This window comes from Synchiropus splendidus, chromosome 13 (genome assembly GCF_027744825.2).
Source record: "Synchiropus splendidus isolate RoL2022-P1 chromosome 13, RoL_Sspl_1.0, whole genome shotgun sequence".
NCBI lineage: Eukaryota > Metazoa > Chordata > Actinopteri > Syngnathiformes > Callionymidae > Synchiropus > Synchiropus splendidus.
The window spans coordinates 14350874-14376087 of NC_071346.1; the positions used below are offsets into that span (position 1 = coordinate 14350874).

General features: G+C 40.9%; 1 protein-coding gene across 12 annotated transcripts in view; it reads right to left on the reverse strand.

Annotated features, from left to right (window-relative positions):
- The window catches only part of carmil3 (capping protein regulator and myosin 1 linker 3), a 117488-nt gene that overhangs the window by 43493 nt on the left and 48781 nt on the right, over nucleotides 1–25214 (reverse strand). For all 12 annotated transcript variants that reach the window (XR_008416477.1, XR_008416476.1, XM_053884381.1 and 9 more), the window contains exons 12-16: nucleotides 24464–24550; nucleotides 15013–15122; nucleotides 12425–12502; nucleotides 6726–6802; nucleotides 2084–2188 (exon numbers count right to left, since the gene is read on the reverse strand). Coding sequence is in view for 10 of the 12 variants with exons in the window: in XM_053884381.1 (XP_053740356.1) it covers nucleotides 2084–2188; nucleotides 6726–6802; nucleotides 12425–12502; nucleotides 15013–15122; nucleotides 24464–24550 (457 nt within the window). In the remaining 2 variants the exon portion in view is untranslated. The remainder of the gene's footprint in view (nucleotides 1–2083; nucleotides 2189–6725; nucleotides 6803–12424; nucleotides 12503–15012; nucleotides 15123–24463; nucleotides 24551–25214) is intronic.

Genomic DNA, 25214 nt, shown 5'->3' on the forward strand with positions numbered 1-25214 from the left:
CACTGATGAATCAAAATCTAGTCGTGAAGAAAATGATGCTTTGGAATGTTTCTTTCAACCTTGCCTCAATAAAAAATTTAAAGGACAAAAAGGTTGTCCAAGAAGCTGGTGGACTGTGGTGAACACTTTGACAACAAAGCTTGAATACAACACAAGTGAGTGAGTCAAGACCCTCTCTTTCAAACAATTGAAGAGATTGTGGTGACCAAGAGAAATCCACTTCATAAACCCCAAACACCATTTTATTAAAACAGTGGTGTGAAAAAGTGTTTGCCCCTTTGATGTTATTTTATTTTCAACGTTAGTCACACTTGAATGTTCCCGATCATCAAATAAATTTAGGTACTAGACAAAAATGCAGTTTCAAAATGATAAAACCCAACCCTACATGGCCCTGTGTGTCACACTTATTTTGCAGTTTTCCTAACATCATCTCAACAGGACTCCCATCAGGACTTTGACAAGGCCACAACAAAGTATTCCGTGTGGGTATGTTTAGGATCATTGTCCCGCAGCAGAACCCAGTTTCCCTTCGGCTTGAGGTCCATAGATTATCAAGATGTTTTTGAGACGGCCTTAATGTTCTTTTAGGTCTGCAGTGTTTATCGTCCTCCACCCCGATGACCACTTTTGCCACTCTTTCTTCTGGCGGTGTCAATAACACTGACCTCAACTGAGGCGAGTGAGGCCTGCAGACATTTGTATGTTGTTGTGGAGTGTTTTCTGGCCTCTTGGAAGAGTCCTTGCAGCGCTCTTAGGGTCATTTTGGTCAGCTGGACTCCCTAGAAGGTTCATGATGTCATGGAACAGAACATGACACATGATCCATGTTTTCAACATTTACAGATCACTGTGGTTAGCTGGAGTCCCAAAGCTTTACCCCACAAAGAAATCTCAATTCTCATTCGAATGAGATGAGATGACCTGAATTTCTTAAGGTCTCAGTACCTTGGTTTTTGTTTTCCCTTCATAACATTTTTGTTTATCTTGTCTTACATTTTACTACATTTTGGCTTTGAGCGTTTGGATTGATTGATCGATTGGAACCAGGACAAACTTCCCGATGCTCCTGAAATCATAGGCAAAATTTGGATTCTTAGTTATTGATGCGCAGACCGCCAAATTCTCTTTCATTTGCATCCAAGCTTCAGCAATCCAGCAAATGTGTGCTCTGCTCTGGAGGAGACAGAACTGGTGGAAGAGACAGCAGTGTTTATCTTCACTGCACAAGTGGAATTTGTTCAGTTAGGAATGATGTTGCGTTTAAATAAGCGCAGGCATAGGTGGGTTCTGTGTGCGCAAGGTCAGTGGACTTATCATGGTGGAAGTGCATGTATTTTAGGTTACAACAGACTCTATACGTTTTCTTTGTAGTCAATCCCAGATAATAGACTTACTGAGGTCTGAGAAATGAACATGCAAACATGATCCATTCAATCAAAATCACACAAATACAACAAATACATGACACAAGTTTAGTTAAGCTCAAAAGGGAGCAGCAAAACCTGTAAAAACAACGCTCCATAGCAAAGAGTATGATCTATTTATTCAGGTTCATAGATTAGACATTTATAAACTAGTTGAAATCCATATGTGAGTTACGTTTAGAGAAAAGAAAATGTTCACAAAATTAAGTTCACAAGTTATCCAGAAAAACGTGGCTAGCCAGCTCATTTAAAACATGTAAAGCTTTTTTGACTTTCCACTGAGAAGAACTGGAAGAATCTTTCAAAAGAAAATGTCCAACCGAACCTACGAATTGTATTCAACTGGGTTATTCACTTTTTCACTCCATTGTAGATTAAATTAGATGCAAAAATATCTGAAACACTTCAGCAAAGCCATTACTTAGTCATTGGAATTTAAGGTGTGAAAACTCCAAATGACTTTTATGGAAATGCATGTTCTTCTAGAATAATCATAAAAAGTGATGCAATAGACTGCTGCCACCATAGTTGTCAATTCCACCAACACAATTTCCTGAAACCAACCAAGCTCATCCTCAAAAACTTGGCGATGCACCACTGCTTCAACCATGCGCTTCACAGCCTTCTGTCAATTTTTTATTTTTTTTGTGACTCACCTGAGTGAATCAGGAGGGACCTTCACAGACGCTAGGCTGACGTGGGTCAGGCTGAACGCGGAGCTGAAGAACTGGCGGAATGTAGGCAACGAATCTCTTGCTTTCCTGGAAAAGGCAGAGACAAGATTAAAGTCCTGCACACCGAGGAGTGCAGGCTTAGCAGCCAAAATAGAAAAGGTGGAGACAACAGATGGCAGGAAGATGTGACAAGATGATTTTTTTTTTTTGTGAAAAGCAGATGCTCCTTGCGACATTTAGGTCATTAAAGTAAAAACAGGTAAAGATTTAATGCCCAAACCGCACCAATTACGCCGTCTTCGGGGTGGTGCATACTCTAAACGGCATCATGCAACTGACCAGAGAAAATCTCCTGCATATTCATGATGTAGAAAACCAGCTTTGGCTCAGTTCAGCAGCGGTCAATCAAGTCATTTCAGAGGCGGCTGCACATGGAATCAACTTGAGGGCCGATGCAGAAGGCTGCAGACGTGTTCTGGAAGCATGGGTTTTCTTTTCAATTTCCAGGACTTCTAACAACGTCTCACAGGGCGGCTGATTTGTTGTTTACCTTCACCACAGAAAAAAAAAAATGGCTTTTTACCGCTCTGTGTGTTTCCACCCACACCTGGGTATTGTTTTCAGTAATGAGGCACTTAGACACACACACACATTCTCACACACGCACACTCTTACAGAGTCTGCATGAAAAAAAGAAGAATATTGAGAATATTGTTGTGTAGATTGTGGAAAATTCAGCCTTGTCAAGCGGAACTCAAACACCAGAGTGCAAATAAAAATCAACAACGAAGGCACCGCAGATGGGAAACTGGCGTGGAGACTGGTCAATGTAGCAAGATATAATGACATATAGTGGTAAAGAAAGCACTTATTCAAAGGAATCCCGTTCCAAAATGCAACTCCATAAAGCAAGCTGTCGGGGGGAACCCAGTCCAGGAGCAGAAAATGGAAACAGACAACAAGGCATAATCTCAAAAGTTATCAAGTCCTATGTTCAGCGATCTTGTGTGCCTTGACTGGAAGTTGTCGCACATGATATCGAAGGCCTCTTTATGCTCCTTTTACAAAATTGTTACCTGGTCACATGCTTCCCACAAGGGAGAGCATTCCAGAGTCAAAACGTTTTTGACAACAACAAACCCCAAAAGCAACATGGAGACTGTACAAGAAGGATCAGTAGTGTACGTCTTGCACAAAAGAAGAAACAGCGGCAGCGTTGTAGGAGGCGGTGGTCGCAGAGTCTGGTAAGTACTGTATATCGCGAAGGGACAGAGAATTTCCGCCATTGTCTTCTTCGTGTTTTATTAAAGCTACATATAGGGTAGTAACAGCAACACTGCCCCCACAGTTTCCGATGGTACTGATGAAATGAATAAAGAGCACAGACAGAAGACTCTGTCCGAATCTGGACCTGCACGTAATGTTGAGCATAAATGTGACCATCAGCACCTCAGGAAAACGTTCAAAGCCACAACACACATGAATTCCTGTTGAGCATGGGCTCCCAGAGTTTTGGGCCCTAACTTTTCTAATTGTGACTAACCTCCCAGACGTGTGTCTAAAAAAAGAATTTCCTGCTGTGGACCAGGACAGAATCAAAACATCAGAGTAATACAAGTTGATTTAGACGGACAGACAGACTTTTGCTTTGGTTTAAGTCGCACCATGAAAACTGCTGCGCTCTCCGGTCAGCAGCTCTGATACGCCTCTGACCAGAAATTGGACAGTGTGCAGCCACGATGACAAATCACTCGGCTGCTTCTTCTCGATTCACTTCTTCAGTAATAAAACAAATGATGACATAATGCCTCCATGTAGAGAAACGTCCACTGGATATAGCGATTTCAGTCTGATTTCCACAATGTGATTCCAGCCCACTTGTAAAACACACTAGCCTCATTACAGTAAGAGAATGCTACAGCTCTGTACCATTTACCCAGCATTAAAAAAATAGCAACATGATTAAAAGATGGGAAATAATAATTCACAAGATAGAACAAGAAGGATCCACATGAGACATGGAGCTACTGAGCCATATTAGGAGAGCGCTGTTGAGATAACCTCCTGGTGAGTGGAACGCTGGGTCGGCTTTGACCCATTTGTCATGAAGCGTAGACACAAATGGGCGTCTGTCTCTCTCATACTCATCATCAGTAGCAGGGCGCCATACGTGTTTGTGGGTCGCTGCTCACCATCTTGTACACACGATAAGGTCTGTTAAATATTCATGAACTGCATAACCCCGTTTCAGGTTCTGACCACATTTAGAGTCAGACAGGATGCGTTTAATCTCAGAGGAGATAAGAGAGTGAGGGTGTCTTCCCAGGGCAAACCAAACACCTCCAGTGGATGATACACACTCAAAGTTAATACTGTAGTCACAGACCTTGTTCAAAGCAGATATTCACATGCAACAAATGCCCCAAATCTGTGGTTCTCATTCCCTATCTCTCTTCAGCATTCTGGAGCTACACAGGTTGATATACAAATACGGCCCCATTTAGTCAGCCCTGAAGAACTACACCAACTTAAAACAACACTATTGCTCTTCACATAAAGTCAATTCTAACATTATAAAATCAACCACAGTTATGGTTAATAATCCCCATCGAAATGGTGAACATGCTCATCTTCCATATCCAATGTACGGTGGCGTAATATGGCAACTGTACCAGAGTTATCTGAGAGATCTACTTCTTCCCCTGTTGAATTAAAACACTTGTGCTGAGGCAAAAAAAGGTGCAGTTACATGTTGATATAAACGACAGAATTCACCACAGTTTAACGTTAGAGGTAGTGTTCATTTACAGGGCGATCTAACATCGACAACTTTTGACAAAAACGAGTGGGAAAAGCGGGCGTTTCACAGCAATAAGTGATAAAGTGTTTGTCCTTTGATCTCTGGTGATGATGCGAGAAATGCCTTCATCCAGTGAAGCCTATAACCACTGTTAGGGTCTGTGGACACTAAAATCCCACTTCCACATCAGTCCAAAAAACACCACACTTTCTGCATGCTTTCTCCATGATTGTTTATGTTTACACTGACATAAGTAAAGCTTCTGCTTCAGAGAATACAGTGAAAATACAGTGACACTAAATGACAGGGTATACGACATCTGTATGTGCTGTTGCCATGTGAGTTTCAGTTGGTGTGAATTTTATCTCATCCAGTCATTTTTCACTGGCGCCGTAGCTGCGAAAATGTAGTTTTTAACACACAGCTCAGCCACCAGCCTGTAAGCACTTCCCAGGACCTCTCCTGATTAAACAGTGGATGGTCTCTTGAGGGACTTTCCACTCCTGTGATTCTTCATGACGGAAGTGAAAGGAATTATTCTTCATTGTCAATAGGTGCTCAGTTGGATCAGCAGGCTGGTCGCAGTATCGACGCCTCCCCCATGCATGAACTGCTGACTAGCTCGGGTCACATGAGGACGAGCATCATGCTTTAGAGGCAGCCCGGAGTCTCCTGCAGAAGCGTTTGGTCAGAGCGTGGGTCTGAGGATTTCACGCCAGTGGGTGATGGCAGCCAGGCAACTCTAGGTAACGTGTCGATCAAACAGACAGAGGTCTGCTACTGTCCTCAATGGCACCTTCAGACACACAGGTGAATAAGCCCTAAACTGAAATGCACCAATCTCGCACTGCTGAATCTAATGTTGCCCAGAAAATGTGGACCAGGCAGCATGGTGAGCACAGGCCCCACATCAATCCCTCATGCCGATCTAGTCTGTTTTTGACAACTTGAATAGAAACATCCACATCAATGGCCTAGTGGCTGTCATTTTTAAGGCTCCTATTACCCCCTTTCCTCCAAGGACAGAGGAGCAGCTTGTGGTCCTGTTGCCTTGTGTTTGACATAGTTGTAGTCATGCTACACAACAATAATAAGAGAATTATAATTATTATTATGTCATTGTTATTATTTAAGAAACAAAATACCAAGAGTAAACCAGGCCTTTTTATGTTTACTGCTTTTGAAATTCATGATATGCATAGGAAGGTTTGAAGGCAGAAGAGTATGCTGTTGTTTGTTTTTTTTTTGTTTGTTTTTTAATCAAAGAGTAGGAAGCCTGGTGGTCGTCCAGACATGAAGGAAGTTGTTTGTCCCTGAAATCTAACAAGAGACAGAAGTAGCGCTTCCACACGAAGAATCCAAGGTGAAACAGAGGAAAAGGTGGAGCGCCAGATAAGGAAAGTAATAGATGAATACAGATGATACAAACAAAACAGAGGGTGCAAAGATGAAGGTGCTGGTGCCTCTGGAGTCAGACGATAATTGTCATCTGAAATTAGACGCATTTTTTACAAACTTTTCTACCCAAAATCTGTTCAAGATGAGACCCCAATGGTAATATAAGTTGTAGGAAAGTACACACACTTGTAGTTCAGTCACAAATGACCCCAGGGCACGCATGAGCTGCAGAGAGACACAACAGCAACCCAACAAACTGGTAAGCGCACATAAAAGAAAGCCGAACACCCACGTCTGAACGGAGAAGCCAGGTGGAACAAATGAGGAGAACAAATTGAGTGCACACGCTAATTTCGCTTGTGAGGCACAATGACAATCAAAGGAAAAACAAAATGCACAGTGAGAGTGGAGATTTGCAACACCCACCTGTGAGAGAAGGAGTTCTTGGACAGGTTCAGGTAGGAGAGATCGGCACAACAGCCACGCAGCAATGCGCCAAACAACTGCAATAGGAATAATGGAGTGTTAGTAAGAACCAGAGCTGACCACAGACACACCGCACAAGTCTTACAGAATGGACAGACTATAGAAATGTTGAAACTAAATTTCCTTAAGAAAAAGAATGCCTCATTTCTAAATCCTGTGTTTTTGTGATTGTCGTACAAACTGACAGCGCAGTGAATTCTTGAACCAGTGGACACTGCTGAACTAAGTAAATGCAACAGAGTTCACAATATAAAAAAATCACACAGACCAGAATCTGCACCTTCAGTAAGAAGGGAAATCTTGAACAATATTTTCTAGAATCCACATCAACTCAATTCCATCACGGTACTGTAAGTGTGAAAATCATAGTCATTATTAAAACAAAATATTGCGACAAACAATGCTAAGTTATTCTTAAAAAAAAACAGACAAAAAGACCATCATTGCTTTCATAGTAAAAGATGTATTTGGAATTCCATTTCAAAGTAAAGCAAACTACAGTGTGCCTGACTGCATTCTGTACCCATGAAGGGAGTGCTTATTTTCTCTGCACTCTAATATCAACAATGATTGGTTTTGTGTTTCAATATTGGGGGAGGACAGATCTGCTCCATTTCTCCAACCCATCCTCACTCCCTTGGCTTAATATATTGATGTTGGGAAAGTGGACTTCTGCATCCTTTGCTGACAACACAGGCAGCCTTCCACGTTTGCATGTTGCGTGCAGTACAGGTGCTTAAATAGATGCAGGGAGACTGGGCGGGGGAAAGGGACACAATCAATTCTCAAATATAATCGCAAGATTTTCATGACAATGTTAAATGTGGACATATTTGTCCAGAATTTTTTAATATGATAGAGGCAAGATATGTCAGTTTCCTGGTTAACAGTTGGGAAGCCGAGCTCAAGCGAATCTCCTGTTGAACACAGCAGCCGATCAAACACACAAGTTTCATACTTGTGACTGACTTTTATGTTCTGTCACTCCACAGTGCAATTTCGCGAGTGCACCACAGACTGCGTTCATCATACATACTTGATCATACATAGTCCCTTCTCTAGAAAGATGAGGCAAATGGGAAGTGCGGCCTGACAAAAGCCTCTTTTGTCCTCACCTTAGAACAGCTTTGAAGGATTGTAGACACTGGACCATATATGCCATAAATATCTTTATCAATACACAAATACAAACACAATCACCACTTCAATCACCAAATTTCTGTGGGAAACCACGATGCTAATTTGTATTATTATTTATTCTTAAATTAATAAATCACAATTGCAATATAAACCAATACCGCAACATAAATAAAAACGGCATTTAAATATTGGGAAAATATTGAATCGGTACAAATGCATATTGACCCAGACTTACAGGAGGACATTCAGAAGACATTCAGAAGTTCTCCTCACTGACTTGCACTGGTTGTCACTTGTTATTAATGAGAGCATGACAGGAGTACCATCCGATGCCTTACCTAACAGTAACCTATGTCTTTTCTATACTGTGACGCGCTGCCCACGGCAGGTTGTCAATAAATCAGGATGTGCTGCAGAAGGCAGAACATGTGCTCCAGTTGAAAGCCTCATGGCTCAACATGGAATGCTGAATACTGCTTTCTGTATCAGTATGTGAGGCATAAGCCCACTTTCCGAACATCAATATATTACACCACGGGAGTGAGGATGTGTTAGCCTCTCCCTCCCTACTGACATTACTGTCAGATGCTTAGTTTACATGCATTTGGGGTCCATTTTCCATACACTACTACTGATAAAAATGAGAAATAGGTAGAAATAGATCATTTGCTTTATCCAGCACCAAATTACTATAGTACTGTACAGTATATAGTGCTCCAAATTACAGCTCACCGTGTACTTTAGATTGAATCCTATAGAGAATGTTCATAATCTATTATTCATAATAGATATAATATAATCTGCAACAATGTATAATCTAAATCTCAGTGGTTTAAATGCCTCTGAAATTAAATATTGATGGGTAAAGTAAGTTGAGAAGAGTGCATGCCTGCTTAATGGTCCTGTTCCAAAGGCTTTGTTTCATCACTACTTATCCCGACCTCCGCATGGAGGCTTAATAAATCAACATTCATAATGAGAGTAATATTTTCCACAACACAATTCAGGCCCTAATAACAAGCATGCTTGAACAGAGATGAATTTAACCATTTACAAATCGCTTTCTTCACCATTTAAACACACCAAACGTCCCACTTTATTAAAGCCACAATAGGTAGGATTTTCCATGCCACGCATTATTATCCATATTACAACCTTCAATTATGTAGATTGCAGGTCTCAGATTTCTTATCAACCTCTGAAAAACTTTCTTTATCTCTCAGAAAACAGACCAGCATCAATGACCCAGTGCAACAAAAGCTCCAAAAATGGCATAAAAAAAAAAAAACCTCCTCTTCTTCTGCCTTTCCTCCTATTGCTTGGATGCTGGTGTACAGTGTTCAGATACAGATTCATCGTCAGAAACATAATCCATCAATTCAATTGACGAATCGACTGTTGTCAGAAGTCAGCTCAGATTAAAACAGAATCCTATTAATAATTCAATCAGGCACTTTTCAGCAGCGCTCTGCCATGGTCGGACAAATGTGATGCAGCCAACATGAAGAGATGGTGAAGGTCTGCTTTACATTTCTAGACTGAGCAAGTGGGGCATGTGCAAGCTACTCATGTACATATATATTGACCAATGTCATAGGCAATAGTTAAACAAAAAAAGTGTCAGTCAGTCAAGTCTGAGGTCTTTCATAAATCTGAGCAGCCGGCTATGGATTAAGAAATGAGAAAAGTTTGCTGAACTTATAAGCAGCAGAGATGCAATCGCTCAAGTGTTTAATGTGAAACTGGAGCACACTTTAACTGAGGGTGAGTTTCACAAACTGCACTTAAATGGACAGCTCACAACTTAATGGAAGCTAATGTTATTTACTAATGGCTTCTGACCCCCGACTGTTGCAATGACTGAGCTGCCAGCCAATCTTAAATGGGGCCTCCTCTTGGATCTTAGGTTTGGGCAGCCCAAACCTTTAAAATTGCTTTACAATACAGAAGAGGGAAACTACCAACAGGCTTCGACAGAGGAGGGTGTTTTTGGAGGCATGTCATATGCAATGACGAAAGTAATTTAGAATGACACTCAGTGCATGGACAGCAGTGCTTTAAGACGCACCCCAGCGTGGTAGGATGCAAGTAAAGGTTTTGAGAATATAAGATGAGCACCTTCAACGTCATTTTTATCAAGTTTAAGTCAAGTTTTGGGGGAAATTGGTTGGATGCTGTTTTTGTGCCCTCTGAGTTGTGTTCTGCCGTGTCTGAGCCGAGGTCTGTCCTCACACAACCACTGTCTGGCAAGTCAGAACATTCTGTTCAGTTCCATTGACATCGCAATGTAATGGCATGCAAATTTCGAAGAGCAAAGGCTGTGATTTGAAAAACAAAAGCTGTGCAAGTGCTGCGTAGGGACCACGGTTGAAAATCTCGTGCCACCAGTCACAGAAGAGCCATGCCGTGATACCACCGTCTGATGACCCACCAAGAGAAGTTCAACAACAGTCAAAGATTATCTGAACTATGTCTCACATTTGCTCTGTCTTTGATCACGTCCCTAGTTGCCCTTGGAGTCAAGCATTGTCATGGTGATGCTTTGGTGATGCTTAGTGACTCAAAGTCTGCATACAGCAGACCTTGGCAAAGTGCGGCCCGGGGGCCATATGTGGCCATGTGTCTGCATTTTTGGAGCTCTATTCAGGTCAGACCAAAACAATACAAGTGATATGTACAAATTTTCCTGACTATTTCATCTTTTCTTTTCAAGCTATTAACTAGATCAAAAGTAAACATAACATTTTCTTGTTTTGAGATTAACATTTCTCTTTTGTTTCTCCTTCTTCATTTACCATGGGTGTATTTCCTGTTCCACAAAACACATTGAAAGAAAATTAAAATATATTTTTTAAATAAACTGCCTTTTTATATTTATTAAATATCTGGTCCATTGAGTTGATACGTATGAGGGCATATTTACATTTCTAAGTAGCCTTACTTACATGTTAAGTTTTAAGGTCCATTTTGTCTTTGTTACCAAAGCACAAATGTAGCTTTCCGTTACGTTTCATAGTCATCACTCTCTTTCTTAGTTACAGTTTGTACTGTCCCCCTATAGGAAATGTAATTGCCCATGTATTTTTTCTGCGCACTGCTGGGCTTTGTGCCTTTCTTTGATTTTATTTAAGTGAATGATAATTATATTCCGTATGTACAAGGCCTGAAATCAACATTCTACAGTGATAAAAGGTTTGTCTCACAATCGCACTTCCTGCAAATTGTCCTATTATGTGGCCATCACACATGCTGTGAATTTCAAAAACATGGATGGACAGTTCTTCCTAATGGGTTCTGAATGAGGTGGAGTTTTACTGTAGGGTATCGAACTTCAGGTTGGATCTTATTTAACAATTTTTGAATTGGTGGAAATGCTTTAAAATCAGTGGGACAGTTGACTGGGAGCCAGTGAGGAGAATTCAGGACAGAAATAGTCAATTTTACAACTAATGGTAGCACAAGTACTTACTCACCCATTGATTCGATGAGTTTTTAGATTCCTTTATCCATGACAAAAGTGTAGGTATGACTGACATACCTACACTGACAACCACCGCTATGTTGCCTATTCAAACACCTGAAGATAAAAGCTGATTCACCTTCAGTCAAAGCTGCTATCAGGGAAAAGTTTTGACTCACACAGTCACGCACAAGTGAGTCCTTCAATACCAGGAAGTCCTGGGACAAATTAAATTGCTTGTGTGACACTATCTCACCCACGCAGTGGTTTGCCCTTCCTTTCCATTCATGTCCCGAACAGACAGAGGTCATCGTCTCTAGACACCTCTCCAGTCAGCAGCTGTCCTTCTTCTACAGTGTGCATTTCAGCACTTGGCTTGACTTTCATAGGCCCTTGAAAGAGACATTCTGATGCTACATCACCAACATCTATTCATCGCATCTGAATCCAGACCACTATTTGTGCTGCCTCTATTAAACAATACTGATCGACGATGGCAACCGCATCAGGAGTCAATCTTGTTTCTTGATCACTAGGGTTTGTCTCCCTCTTGTATGTAGCCCCATACCAGCTCTTTGTTTCACAGTCACGTCCACACGTCCGAAGCATTGACCTCGGCCTAAGTATCACTGAACAAAGTTTGTTCTTCTGTCTGTATCGGAGTCATCTGACAGTTTTGTAGAGTAACATCACAGCTGTGTCGGAGTCTGAGTGAAGCAGTAACTAGATATTAATTGACAATCATGGTGTGACGAAATTCTATGAGCAATCGTTTGGGAGTGTGTCTGTGCCATAGACATGCTAAATTAAGATGTGATAGCAGAAAAAAAAGACCACAAAAGGAGGATGACTTCAAACACAAGACGACAGCTGTGTGCTGATGAAGGGACAGGTTCCATCTGCGCTGCTTGTTTTCCTGAAACTCTTGGTAGAAGTCGGCAGAGGTGATGCAGACACACAATCCCCTTCTATTTATTTGCCTGAAATTCTATTTTAAAGATATGATCACTGGGTAGGTAGATAAATAAAGACTACAAACCGAGTCCACGGTGCAATCTGTTCCAGACAGATCCAAGTGGACCAGGCAGTTGGGCTGGGCCAAAAACAGGTACAGGTTCTGTGGAAAGAGAAAGGAGGATGGTTTTGTTCTATACATCAAAATGTTTTTTTTTTGTTTTGTTTTTTTAAATCAAAGACAGGATTGTTAGGAAAACAAATCACCCAAAATCGTACCCTACAGAAAGAATGTTCCACCTCATTCACCAAAAACAGATGGGAACAGATGTAATGCAGTGTCATGAGATGAGAACAAAATATCAGATTTGACAACAACCGTACCGGGGTTAAGACAGGGGGCCATCAAATGTAGCCCCTGGGCTAGTAGAAGATTCTCATCCCGGTGTTAGATTTGAAACAATGTCAGACTGTTTCCAGTTTATTTCAGTTTTAGCCATAATTTGACAGCTACATGGTCCACTATTTTTCATTATTTTTAAATAAGTAATGGTCCTCAGTCTGAGCAGTTGGAGAAAGGCTGGTTTAATTTGCTCTTTTTCTGGTCATGGGCGGTGAAACTTCAGCTAATTATAAAGTTTTGAAGGTTTTTTAAGACGTTACCCTGCCTTCCTGCTTCATTCATAATTGATTCTTTTATTATTTTTTAATACACATCTTAATTTTCTCAACTCATTTATCTGATCTGATTTTACTCTTCCAGCCCCCAAGAAACATCATTCTTGATCTTAGACTATAACACACTCATGTGCACACGTTTTGGGGGGCTGATGCTCAAGCCACAAAAAAGGGCGCCCACCACAACAAATATATGTTTTCATTGCTGGGTCGGTTCATAATTGAAATAATCTATCAAATCTATCAATTATTAAATCTATCAATCTGTGAACCAGATTGAAAAATAAAACTAAATATCATGGCCATTTAGTGTAGGCCTGAGCAAAGTGCAGCCCAGGGGGCCACATGCATGCAGGCAGATCTTCGTCTGTATTTTGAGGCCCTCATGTCAAGTACTTTTTTTTTAAATGTGTTTGTCCTGTTTCTTTTTAACCGTTAAGCCATTAAAAAATATTAACAGTCAATATAACTTGCTCTTTGTTTCAAGACAAAATCCCTCTTTGTTTCTTCTTTTCATCATTTTTACTTAGTATTTTTTGTTCCTCCAAATACATTGAGAGAAAATGCAAAACATATTTGCAAAATAAATTACCTTAAAATATTTCTTAGAAAGAGAGATATCCTTTAGAATATTTGGTCCATAGGGCTATTTATATTGAAATAAAATGCATCTAAAACTATATATATATATATATATATATATATATATATATATATATATATATATATATATTGTCATCAGTCTTTCATTTGGTATGATCGTCCTTCACAGCAGTCACAGTTTACTCTGTGACCCTTATGGAATTTTAAATGTGCTTTTTTAACAACCAGTAAACTGATTAAAAAAAAAAAAGATCCTAAAAAATTGCATCAATATTCCAAAAGAAGGGGATCACTCAAACACTGTTCACGTCTGATGTAGTGGGTGGGAAGAGCGGCCTCTTGCTGCACTGCGCGGCATGAGGAGGAGCGGTAGGGGCCAAGCTCTGCTGGAGCTGGTCAGAAAATCAAAATACATTGTGACCGGTGAGAGAGTGGCTTTTTTTTCTCTGCAGGGAAGAAGGGCCGTTGCTCTAGAACCATCAAGTGGTCGTCCATGAGGCAGAAGTCAGCCTTCTCCATTGCATGTTTTATGCTTAAATCTTTCTTTTATTTTTTTCGTAACATGTCCCAACACCATGAGCAGGGCTTCACCATGCCAAAAAACGGTTGGGGTCATGGTTAAGCCATGGATGGCGCTGCGTTTGAGAAGAGTACTTACACATATGGGGTATGCATGTACAGTACTGTATGTATGTATGAAGGTCAATAAAGGCTCGCTCTCTCCAACAGGAGATCAGAACGGAAACATACAAAATTGTCAAGTCTCAAGTCAAGTCTCCAGTCACTGATAGGTGACCATTCTTCTTGAATGTCATGAAATGCCACAGGAGGAGAAAACATTTGATTCAATTGAACCCACTTCCGCGTCGACATTGGCCAAAGACGAGAGTCAATATGTGGTGTTGAGAGTGAGAATGTGTAGCATATGATGGCAATAATCAGTAATTGTATTCCTCTACATTTCTCCGCAGGGATTTTAAATATGCATTAGTAGCACATTGGGAAAGACGGAATGTTGACGTGGCAGAGACAGGGTTTGGAAATCAGTGGATGTGCATCTGCAGGTTCTGTTGTGTCGTTCATGAATGTATCAGAAAGTCAGCAAGAATTGTTGATTCTGATGTTGCAGCGCACTGCATTACTGTGTGGAGGACAAATCGATACAGCATGCACATCTGATCAATTGAACATTCGTACTTGAAGCAATGAGTGAATAAAAACATTTGACCTACTTGGGTATTTTTCTGTAACGGACACACAAAATGACAAAAAACATGAAAACCAATTCTTTACAAAGGATAAACGTACCCCAGACATTTAATGGGCAGACAGTGAATTTCAAAGAGGGTTTATTGAGTAGCATGCGCGTGTACAAGTGTGTGTGCAACTCACTGTAGCATCCTCTCCAGACAGGAGCCCTGGGTTTTTGCTGAGATCCAGATGCAGCAGCGAATTGGAGTAATCATCACTCGAACACAGCGCCTGAGACAGAGATACCAAACCTAGCGGGAGGAGAGGACAGCAGAGACATCTGCATCAGCCCTTGATTCCTTCCAAAACACCATTTAGACGTGACGACTCGCTCTTAATGACTGAAAGAAAACAACAGATTGGAAGGCGGATTGGCCCGAAGCAACTGAGCAGGGGACTTGTGGACTCTGGTGACAGCCGGCTAAACAAAGTGATTTTGGATGAAGCAAACTCCCCTTTTTTTCTCCATCCAAGTGGATCCTGAAAGCCTATTAAAAAGAAATCATTCTCCCAAATCAGATCAGTGGCTCCCTCAAGACCACTGGAGCTGCTTGTTAGTGCACCAAACGAAAGACTGCATCAGAAGGTTGGGAAGATCTCATGACGGAAAAAAAAGAGAATCTTAATAGTCACCGATAACTATCAAAGATGGCTGCCATATAATCTGCATGTAGTGTCTGCAACACGCTAAGCTGCTTTTCATCCCTAATTTGTAGTGGTCTGAGGGGGCTTGAGCATAAGAGGAGCCAACGAGTCTAATCCCTGGCTTCATCTGACCCTCAGGTGCTTGATCAATGCTCTCCGAGTATACACAGATGAGGGAGCTCCGTGGCTGTTTATGAGAGCCGGGAATGAGCCGAAGTCTGTGAGTAGGTGTTAAAACAATAGGAGGGCTGAGAGGGAGGAGGATCTAAAAATATGGTGGAAAAAAGATCGCTGAGCACTGCAGAGATCCACAGACATGCCCTTCACCAAGAACTTCAGGACCACAAGTCAAAGTGGTCCTGTCTAGCTAAGTAACAACACAAAAACATGAATAAATGAGTGTGTCATGTGGTCATAAAACAAGACAATGTTTTATCGGCCTGTTTCAGAGATGTATTGGTGCAGAGACCGACAACTTAATGCACTCATGTCTGCTGACAGATTCTCAAAATTCATCATCAGAACCACCTTTTGGACTTGATTTTAAAAGCAGAAGCACATTCGACAGTTGACCAGGCTTAACCTCAAGTTGATCTGAGGTGAGTGACACTGACATTGTGTAAATAAAACTACGGGCAAAGTGTTCAAAATAAAAATATTGGACATCAGATTTAAAAACAAAGTACAAGTAACATCCGACTTACGACCTGCTCAACTTAGGTCCACCCATACTTATGACCACAGCCAGCAAATCCTTTTTTCTTTTTTTTTATTCAATGTTTGGCACCGCAGCACGTAGCAGCCCGGCATCGCGTACGACAGTTACGGCAGCACAGCATCCCAGCATCTCACTCTCACACAGCCATCTACCACTACAGTAGCACCTATAACCCTCGCTTTGGCTATTTTGAATGGCATTCGACTTATGTCCAATCTGACTTACGACCGGTTGTTTGGAACCGATCCCGGTCGGAAGTTGGATGTCACTTGTAGAAAGATGGAAACAAAAGAGAGTTTCAAGAGTTGTTCTGGTTTTATGCTTCCTGTAATGTCTCTTCTTTCTCTCGCAGAGAGAGTCTGCGAGCTAATTCTGACTGCCATGTGCTGTCTGTTTGTCTGTTGTTTATCCATGTGAGTTGGACCACAATTTGCAATTTGTTTGCTTTGATTCTTTATTTTCTGCCCCGTGCGACTGTTCTGCATGGTGGAAGAGAGGTGCGAAACAAAAAAAAAAATCTCTGATGCAAATTAACAAAGAGAACAATCTCTAAAACAAATTCACATAACAACAAATCCCACAGGCTGTCAGGGGAAAAACATATTAACAAATGTGAACAAATTATTATTGGCAAACCCGACTAACCTTGCACAGCTACATTGGCGTTGGCTGCAACAGACACGTACAGTATGTGATGTTTTGCAGTTTGTTGTCTCTTTTGCAATCATGTTCCGAGCTTTCTGTGTTCTCCTTTGTGAATCTGATCGGTTTTGGTTTTGTTACAGAGATTGATTTATTCAAAAGTCAGCCACCATAGTTCTCTTCCATGATATCTTCACTGCTACTTCAGTACTCCATGAGTGCGATTACTTGTCTATTTTCGATGAGCGTGCACAGACTGCCATTCTTTGATTCTTATTCTGTCTTTCAGATGTTCTCTAGATGTTTCATCTACCGTGACAACCATGTTTTCCTTCACGTTTCTGTTGTTCCTTTGTCCGTCTCTGGCTGCTAACTTCACCCAACTCTGCCGTATAGATCCAGACATTGCCAAACTTCTTTGTAACTAAATAATATTGCCATTGTTATTTTATGTATATACTCTGATACCTTTTTAAGCATTAAAAAAACTGATAGCAATGAGCTCAGTGGGACAGCATTCCAAAAATAGAATAAAGAGCTGCAACCCTCCTGACACAAAATTCATCTGACAAAGATTTCATTGATTCGGATGGTTATCAAGCACACCATCTGACCATGTGCTCTACTGTCCTGCATTTCTTGAAAATCTCACTGAAATCCATGACACTTCTGTCAGACAACTCCAGACATTAAGTTTAAAAGGCAGAGCTTTATTCGCCTCAATCGTGTGAGTCGTCTGTTTCAGTTCTCTGGAGCATTGTATGTTCAAACAGCATTAAAGAAAGAGGAAGAGCAGGACAAAATTTGGTATAACCAGGCAGTGCAAGGGAAGTGAGGTGGACTGGCTTGAAGAGAATGTGCTGTCAACGCCCAGACAGTTGAACTGAGGGGAGGAGGCGACGGAAGAAGTGCCAAAATATGTGTTAAGACTGGGATTTTACTTCAAGAAGCCATTCATGAAGGACGGTGGGGGGTAGAATTTGGCTTTTTGTGGATATGTGGCACTGTGTGTCATTCGCATCAGAATGATATTGAATGGGTTTGGTATAGAGAGTCCAGAGCAGAGCTGTAGTGACTAGGGGTAAATTTGCCAGAGGACTGTACAAGGTAGTTCAGATGAAAAGATGGGCGTGAAACTAGGAGCAATACTTCTAAAGACTGGAAATGAGGACAGTGATGATGAAGTTATGAGGGCTCTTCAGCCGTCTGCTTGAGTATGGGAGTGACAGCAGCTCTTCTTGCTGACAACAGATGAGAGAGTTCTGGGTGTGACAAGCAGAGCTAAGAAGGTCGAGGTGACCTCAACAAGATAAGTATGAAGACGTATAATAAACAAGTCGACCGTTTTACTTCAGTGAAAACTAAAAATATGAATAAAAGAGGGTGACACACATGGTTGTTTGGATCATTTGGTTTCAGCAGGAAAAAAATGATCAGCACGATCCCCACAGTTATAGGAGAATATCTGCAGCAACCACAGCCGGGAATCTTTCCTCGACCAAACGCATTTCAAAACCATCATTTCGCCATCCTCTGGTGCTTCAAGCAAATTTCTCCTCAAACATGTTTGCAAACATCATGCATTTTGTTAGGGTTGCAATGGCTTGCAGCGGAGTAATGATGCAACAAATCTCCACGGCTACAGAAAATGAGATCCAGAGATGACTTCTGATGCAGCTATTTGGACCACAGGGGTCAAACCCGTTTTTCGGGTTTTCAGTCCAACCGATCAGGATCCCACAGTCAGAAAAAAAAAAACCTGCACCCACATGGCCCCAGTTTGAAACCTGTAGCGCAGTCCTTCTCAAATAATGGGGCAGAGCGATGCCAGGGGGGCGCATGTGACCTCGGGGAGCGTATTGTTAATGAAGTTATTCTTTAATGGAAGTTGCTCTATATTACTTCCTTCCTGTCTTTAAAGTTAACAAGCATACAATGTTATGTAGAGGTGTACTGTAATAATTTTATAGACAAATGATACTATTTACAGAGGCAGCGGAGAGTTGGGGGGGGGAGACGATTAAATGCTATTAAAATATTTTAATAGCATTTAATCGTTTTAATTTTATTTAACTGTTTGCTCTCCAGACAACATGGATCCTTTGTGAGTGCAGTAGTTCCTGGTCCACTGATCACACTGATGCACAAGACACGTGGCAGCTAGGATGATAACAACAACAACAAACATGGAGGAATCCCTGAACAAAAGCAAACAAAAGCTTCTGTTTGCTTTTGTTCAGGGAGGTTTTTCACTACACAATGGTCAGGGTTTCCACTACTCTGAATGTAGTTGAAATTTTTATAAAATTGAAATTCTTATACAAATATTTTCAAGACATTAAACATTGTCTTGAAAAAAAACACAAGACATTTAGTTTAAATAAGGTGATACAAAAACTTGAATATAGTAACCATCGTGATTTATTGTGCTATTGTCAAAGTGATGCAAAATAAACAATATTTTGTTGTTTAAATGTATGTATGGGTCCATCATTAGTTTTACTAATATACCAAATTCATTCAAATTGAAAAATGTGGCCATTGTCCTTACAAAACAAGTTGTACATTAAAAAAAATACTGCTTTTGCAGACCTTCCTTCTGACCAAAATGGGTGTAATACAACATCATTTTAAAAACCCATTTATGCTGAATGTACGATACGACAAAGGCTTCTGTCCACGTTCTGTGTTCATTTTGTCCGTATTTCTGCGCGTTTCCAAAAAGGGCTAAATGGGAACTGTGTTGCCGTTGCTACCCGATACGTAACTAATCATAATATATTGAACATCCCTACAACGCTGCTTCCATTGTCCTCTTTTGTGCAAGAGGTACATTATGTTAGTTTCAGAGTCTCTCATTGTCATAAACCTCTCACTCTGGGCTGCTCCCCCTGGTGGATATATTGGTGATCAGCAATACTAATGTAAAGAACACATGGAAGTATGTGTTCAGTGATGTTAACAACGGAGGGGTACAATTGCAGAAGTAAAGGGAGCATAAATGATCCTTAAGATGGTGCCTCAAGGTTGAATAAGACAACAAATTTAAATCATGTTCAATGGCATCATGAGTAATTCCCATGGTTTTACTTTACTGGTTAACTTACTCACAGTAGATGGCCACTGTGTGCAAGTCAGGTTTGTTTTCAAGGGCCTAGCATGAGCGTAATCTCTGCACAGATCAGAGATGACCGACAACAGTTTTCCTCCAAGCTGCTGAAAGTCCAAATGAAATCACCTCATTCATGCTGTGCTCATTGATTTGTTGAAAAGCCACATAATAAACTTGTGTCTCAGTAATTACAATGGCATATCACAGAATAATGAGGAAAGAGAGTAAATATTGATTCGGAGCTGCTCTGCATAGAGATATTGTCGTGGAGTTTTGTTCAAGTGTGCTTCTTGCTTTAGTGTGTTTCTTTCTCTGTTTTACCTTGTTCTATCACCTTCTATAGTACTGATAGTACTTCGTTTCCAGTCTCTGAAGACAAGCTCATTTGGCCTCTTCTTGAAAGCAGAAAATCCCCCTTTCTTTTAATTTGGGTCGTGAGAATTGAATGACTACATCCCTTGCTTAACTCTGTTCTCAGTTTGCATTGTCCTGAATAGATACCAAAGGAGGAGGACACTGCACTGAAGCCTGAGAAGCAAAGCAGAGCAAACAGATCAACTGCTTGTGATTCTGGCCTTATTACGGTTTGGTAGACGGATGGTGGGAGGAGAGGCCTGGCCGAGGTTATCAGTGTGAGTAAGTTGCAGCCGGAATACATTTGCTACAGAAGCCTGGTCTTCACACATACACAAAAAATATATTCACAAAGCTCTTTTGTTTTCGCTCCCATCAGTTTGAAGTCCGAGATCAAAGATTGTTTCCCTGCATGTAAAAAAAAAAGTATCCGGCTCAAACACTGTTCTGGAAGACCCTCAAATATTTGGTAATGAGCACGGATCTATTATTAACTTCTCCATCAACCTGGCAGATGCAACCAATCGCATGGAAGCCAATTAGGAAACTTTTGAAAGTGTCGCAATGATTACAAAAGCATCGTGTTTTTCCCTCCATCATGTAAGTGATGCATGCTCATACCATGCTTTCGTTTAAATCTGTTTAAAGGACAACAGACCTGTCATAGTTAACTATGTCTGCCATCAATAATAACGTGGATCACTCCTCACCGCAGCCGCATGAGTACAACAGGTGCTTCCAAGCTTCATGCCTGTGAGCTGCACAGAGGGCTTCCTCAGATCAAACTAACTCCTTTCCGAGTGTGGAATCACAATGGGGCTGTGAAGTCCGCACAGAGTTTGACTCAGCAGTTCAGCCATCCTCCTGTCTAATCCAACTGGGGGTTTTCTCAGCATGGGCTCACTCGACCTCAATACAAGTCCAGTTCAGTACGTGCTGAGCACTCCCGACGGTTTACCAGCACCAGACCGTCCCAGTTGCTGAATGCTCTAGGGATACTAGCAGTGAGGGCTCAGGTGTTCTGTAGGCAGCAGGTGCAAGTTTCAAGCTTGATTCTTCATGTGTCAAGGCAGAGCCTCGCGGGGATGGCCAGAAGTGAAGCCGGAGAAACTCCGACAACATGAGTTATACCAAGTAGCACACTTCTATGTTCAATTTAAAAGCAATGATAATACATCATGGCAGGTCTCAGTGAGCTGTCAGTCACCTTCAACCATTCCAACAGGCCTGCACACAATTCATGTCAAAGTTATGAATTATGATGAGAACATTAATAGAAAATCCATACTATCAGCACTTTATTTGAAATGGTATGGTGGGGTTTTAAATGTTTTGTGTTCAATAGTTTGAGATTTTGAGAACTATAAATAAAAATAAATAACAATCGATATATATTTTATGACATCCAATTGCATCTGATTTCATTTCCATATCATAACCTGCCTGCACAGCTGAATATCACATCCTCCAGCTCCAAATATTACAGATGCGTTTTGTCAAATACACCTATCAATGATATACCAATTGCTAAAAAATGTACAGATATAGTAAATGGGGGATGACTATATCACAGTACGTGAAGGGAAAAAAAAAGTAGGGCCAGCCATGAACCAACTTTTCAGGTTCTGAACCAGATTTTTTTAAAGCTCATCTGAAAATAGGGGCTGGTTCAGAATCACATTTGGGACCTGGATCTGGTCTCCTGTACTGTTCTGCTTTTTGCGAGCGTATCACAGACTGCATTCATAACATGCCGTGGCTAGTGAGGTGAGATAAATGAGAAGTGTGGCCTGACAAAAGCTTCTTTAACAAGAATTTTACATTGGTTATGAAAGAATTATAAACCCTCTGCTAGCATATTAGCGCCCTCTGCTAACCGTGGCTCAGTATAGCGATTGTTGATACTGGACTAACACAATCTAGGCGATCGATGGTTGCCCTGGGCTTTAAAACTGCGGGGAAGGTAGTTGGATATTGGTTATTTAATCCAACTCCCACTGAGTTTCTCTCCTGCTGCATTTGCGCTTTGGTCTGTGATGAGGCAGGCACTATATTGCTGATGCAATTTACCTCCAAAAATACCACTATCGCCTTGTTATTACACGTGAGCTGCTTTGTATATTTGTAAAGAGTGAATTATAATCTTTATAAATACACAAATACAACGACTGTCACCACTTTCACCAAATGTCTGTTGGAAACCCTGATGTGCATTTTTATTATTATTTATTATGGATCACAGTCATGACATAAATCAAATTGGACAAATAATCATAATATAAACCGGAATTGTGACATAAATGGAATCAGCAACTAAGTATCTGGAAAATATCAAATCGGGCCAAGTCAATGTCGGTCCAGCCCCACTCAATATGTATTCATTTTCATAAGAAAATCTGAGAGAAGAAAGAAAACGCATCATGATTTCACACATATATGTGTGCGTGGTTTGTTGATTCATAATTGAGTAGCATTGGATTCACTGTGTGACGGCGATCGCTGATAAAAAACTCACAACAGAGCTACAGTTTACATTCATATGACGGTATCTTAAATTGGGTTTTGGGGGAATATGACGTCACACCGACACGCCGAAAAAAAATGCAGATAACAGGCTCTGACTAATATAAAAAGGTTGAAGTATTCTTGTCCTTCACAGAGCTTTTCTTTATATTTGGCTTCTTTCCTTTTTAAATTTGCATGTACGTTACCACTGATGCAAATTGTGAATAAATGATGATCGGAGAGGGAGCTGCATCAGAGCTGAGAGTCATGTTTTGTCTTTTAGTGTTTTGGGTCAAAACTTTATGAATAAGTTACAAGCTCTGTTGTTGGGTTTGTTTTTTTGGAAAAAAGCGTCACATCTGAAATGGGTTTCACCAAAGTTTTAAAGTCAGTGTGTGTTATATTTAAAAGAAAGTTCTGCATACAGAAGCGTATAGCTACATCGGTGAAGTCTCTAGGCTGCTGGTGGCACTTAGTACCGGTGTTGCTGTTAATGAACTCCTGTGAGGCTGCTGCAGGACTGAACAAAGGAGCTATGATATCCAGTTCAAGATCACGCATTTCAGGTAAAACACAGTATTCATCATCTTAAAAGTGAGTGGAACTCTTTATATTGGCTGAGGAATTTGTCAGCCCTGTTCCCCCAGAACAACTTTCTTCACTTGACCGAAACGTTATTATTCCCTCATCCCCAAACCTTCCATAACAAAACATTACTGTCCCTGCAAGGGGCGATGCCGAATATTAAGAGGTGCACTTCCTTGAGCTACCCAACCGTGCTTACAGCAATAAAATTGTTTTATCTGTGAAACTCCACTTATGCTTCGATTGGATGCGGTAAAAGCACCACCTTCCACTCGTGAGCAGATTAATCACTAACAAAAGTACATTTGGCACCTGGACAGCGTACGTCTTGTTGAGATGCTGTTGCAAGACACTTTTCATTGACATGACCAACATTAGTGACTTTAATGCATCTAAGATGACCTTTGTGGTTTTTAAAGGGGCCCTCAATGAAAACGTTGAAATACCAAAGGTCCTTATAATTGGGTTTAAGTTAAGTTCAGAGTCCTGTTTAAAGTTAGCCATCTGTTTTGGATAGGAAGGTTTATGGTGAGAGGCTGGGGAAAGGGATTTGTCAGGAAGAACCCTCTAAAAGTCGTACATAAAAACAAACTTGTGTGCTATGCCAGTTAAAGAATCAAAATACAAATGGCAGTCAATCTGAATGATGAACAGTGACTCGCGTCCTAAAATAAATTGATGCTTTTCTCAGTTACTTGATGGAAATCAGGCAGGTGTGTTAGGGTGCTCATGCTAAAAAATGCAAACTGTAATTTACTGTAACCAGTAAATCAAAAAACACTCTCAAAGCTGATTTCAATGTCATTATTTGGAATGAGATGAAGCACTGACCACAGATTAAAACGCATTGTTTTACTGAGATAAATGGTTGGCTTGTTATAAAAGCTGGCTGTCATGTGAAGCTAAATGCAAGCAGAATGGTTACATGCTTTGTTCGCTTGACTAAGTAACGAAATAAAAGCAGAACATATTGAACAGACAAATTATACCAGTGGTGATATAAAAAAAATCATACAGGTATGTGATCTCACCTTTGGAAGACAGAGAGGTCTTGGAGAGATTGAGAAGACGCAGGCCTTTGTTGAGGCGACACACTTGTTGAATGAGATTGGAGACTCCTGGTAAGAGGAAATATTGGAAAGAAAGGAGAGATGAAAACTTCTGCATGAAATACAAGGACAAGACCATTAGACAATACAATTGGAATAAGGGAAAGCTCTGCAAAACATGATGGTTCAGAATGTACACCCACAAGCAGGCCACAAGGAAGCAAAAGCCTGACACAAATAGACTTTCTCCCACACAGACATACACAACACAATTCATCACAGAACACTTTCAGAAACATGCCTCCGCAAACAGAAGGGAGCTTAACATTTAAATGGCTAATCTAGCCGTAGTACCCACCACCAAACAACTCACTCCCTGTTATGAATGATCTATATTGAAATTCAAACAAAATCCACTTCAACAAATGGTCGCTTTAGTGCGTGCTAACCGCAGACAGAAGGAGGAAGGATTGGCGTTAAAAATGTGATGGACTTTGTTGTCGTTAAGTTCTAAATCTTCGATATCGTTCAGCGTTCCTCCCTCGAGGAACACCACGTTCAAAAGATTGATTTACATATTTTTCAGGGTCTATGCGATTGATTTTAACAACCTGTGTATTTTGTCACGGATTACGTTTCACCGGTTCTATGAGTAGCCAGCCCTCTGCGGCAAGACCCAAGCTATGTGAGATGAACCATGAGCAAAGCCTGCTGGAGCTGAGCCTGTGAACAA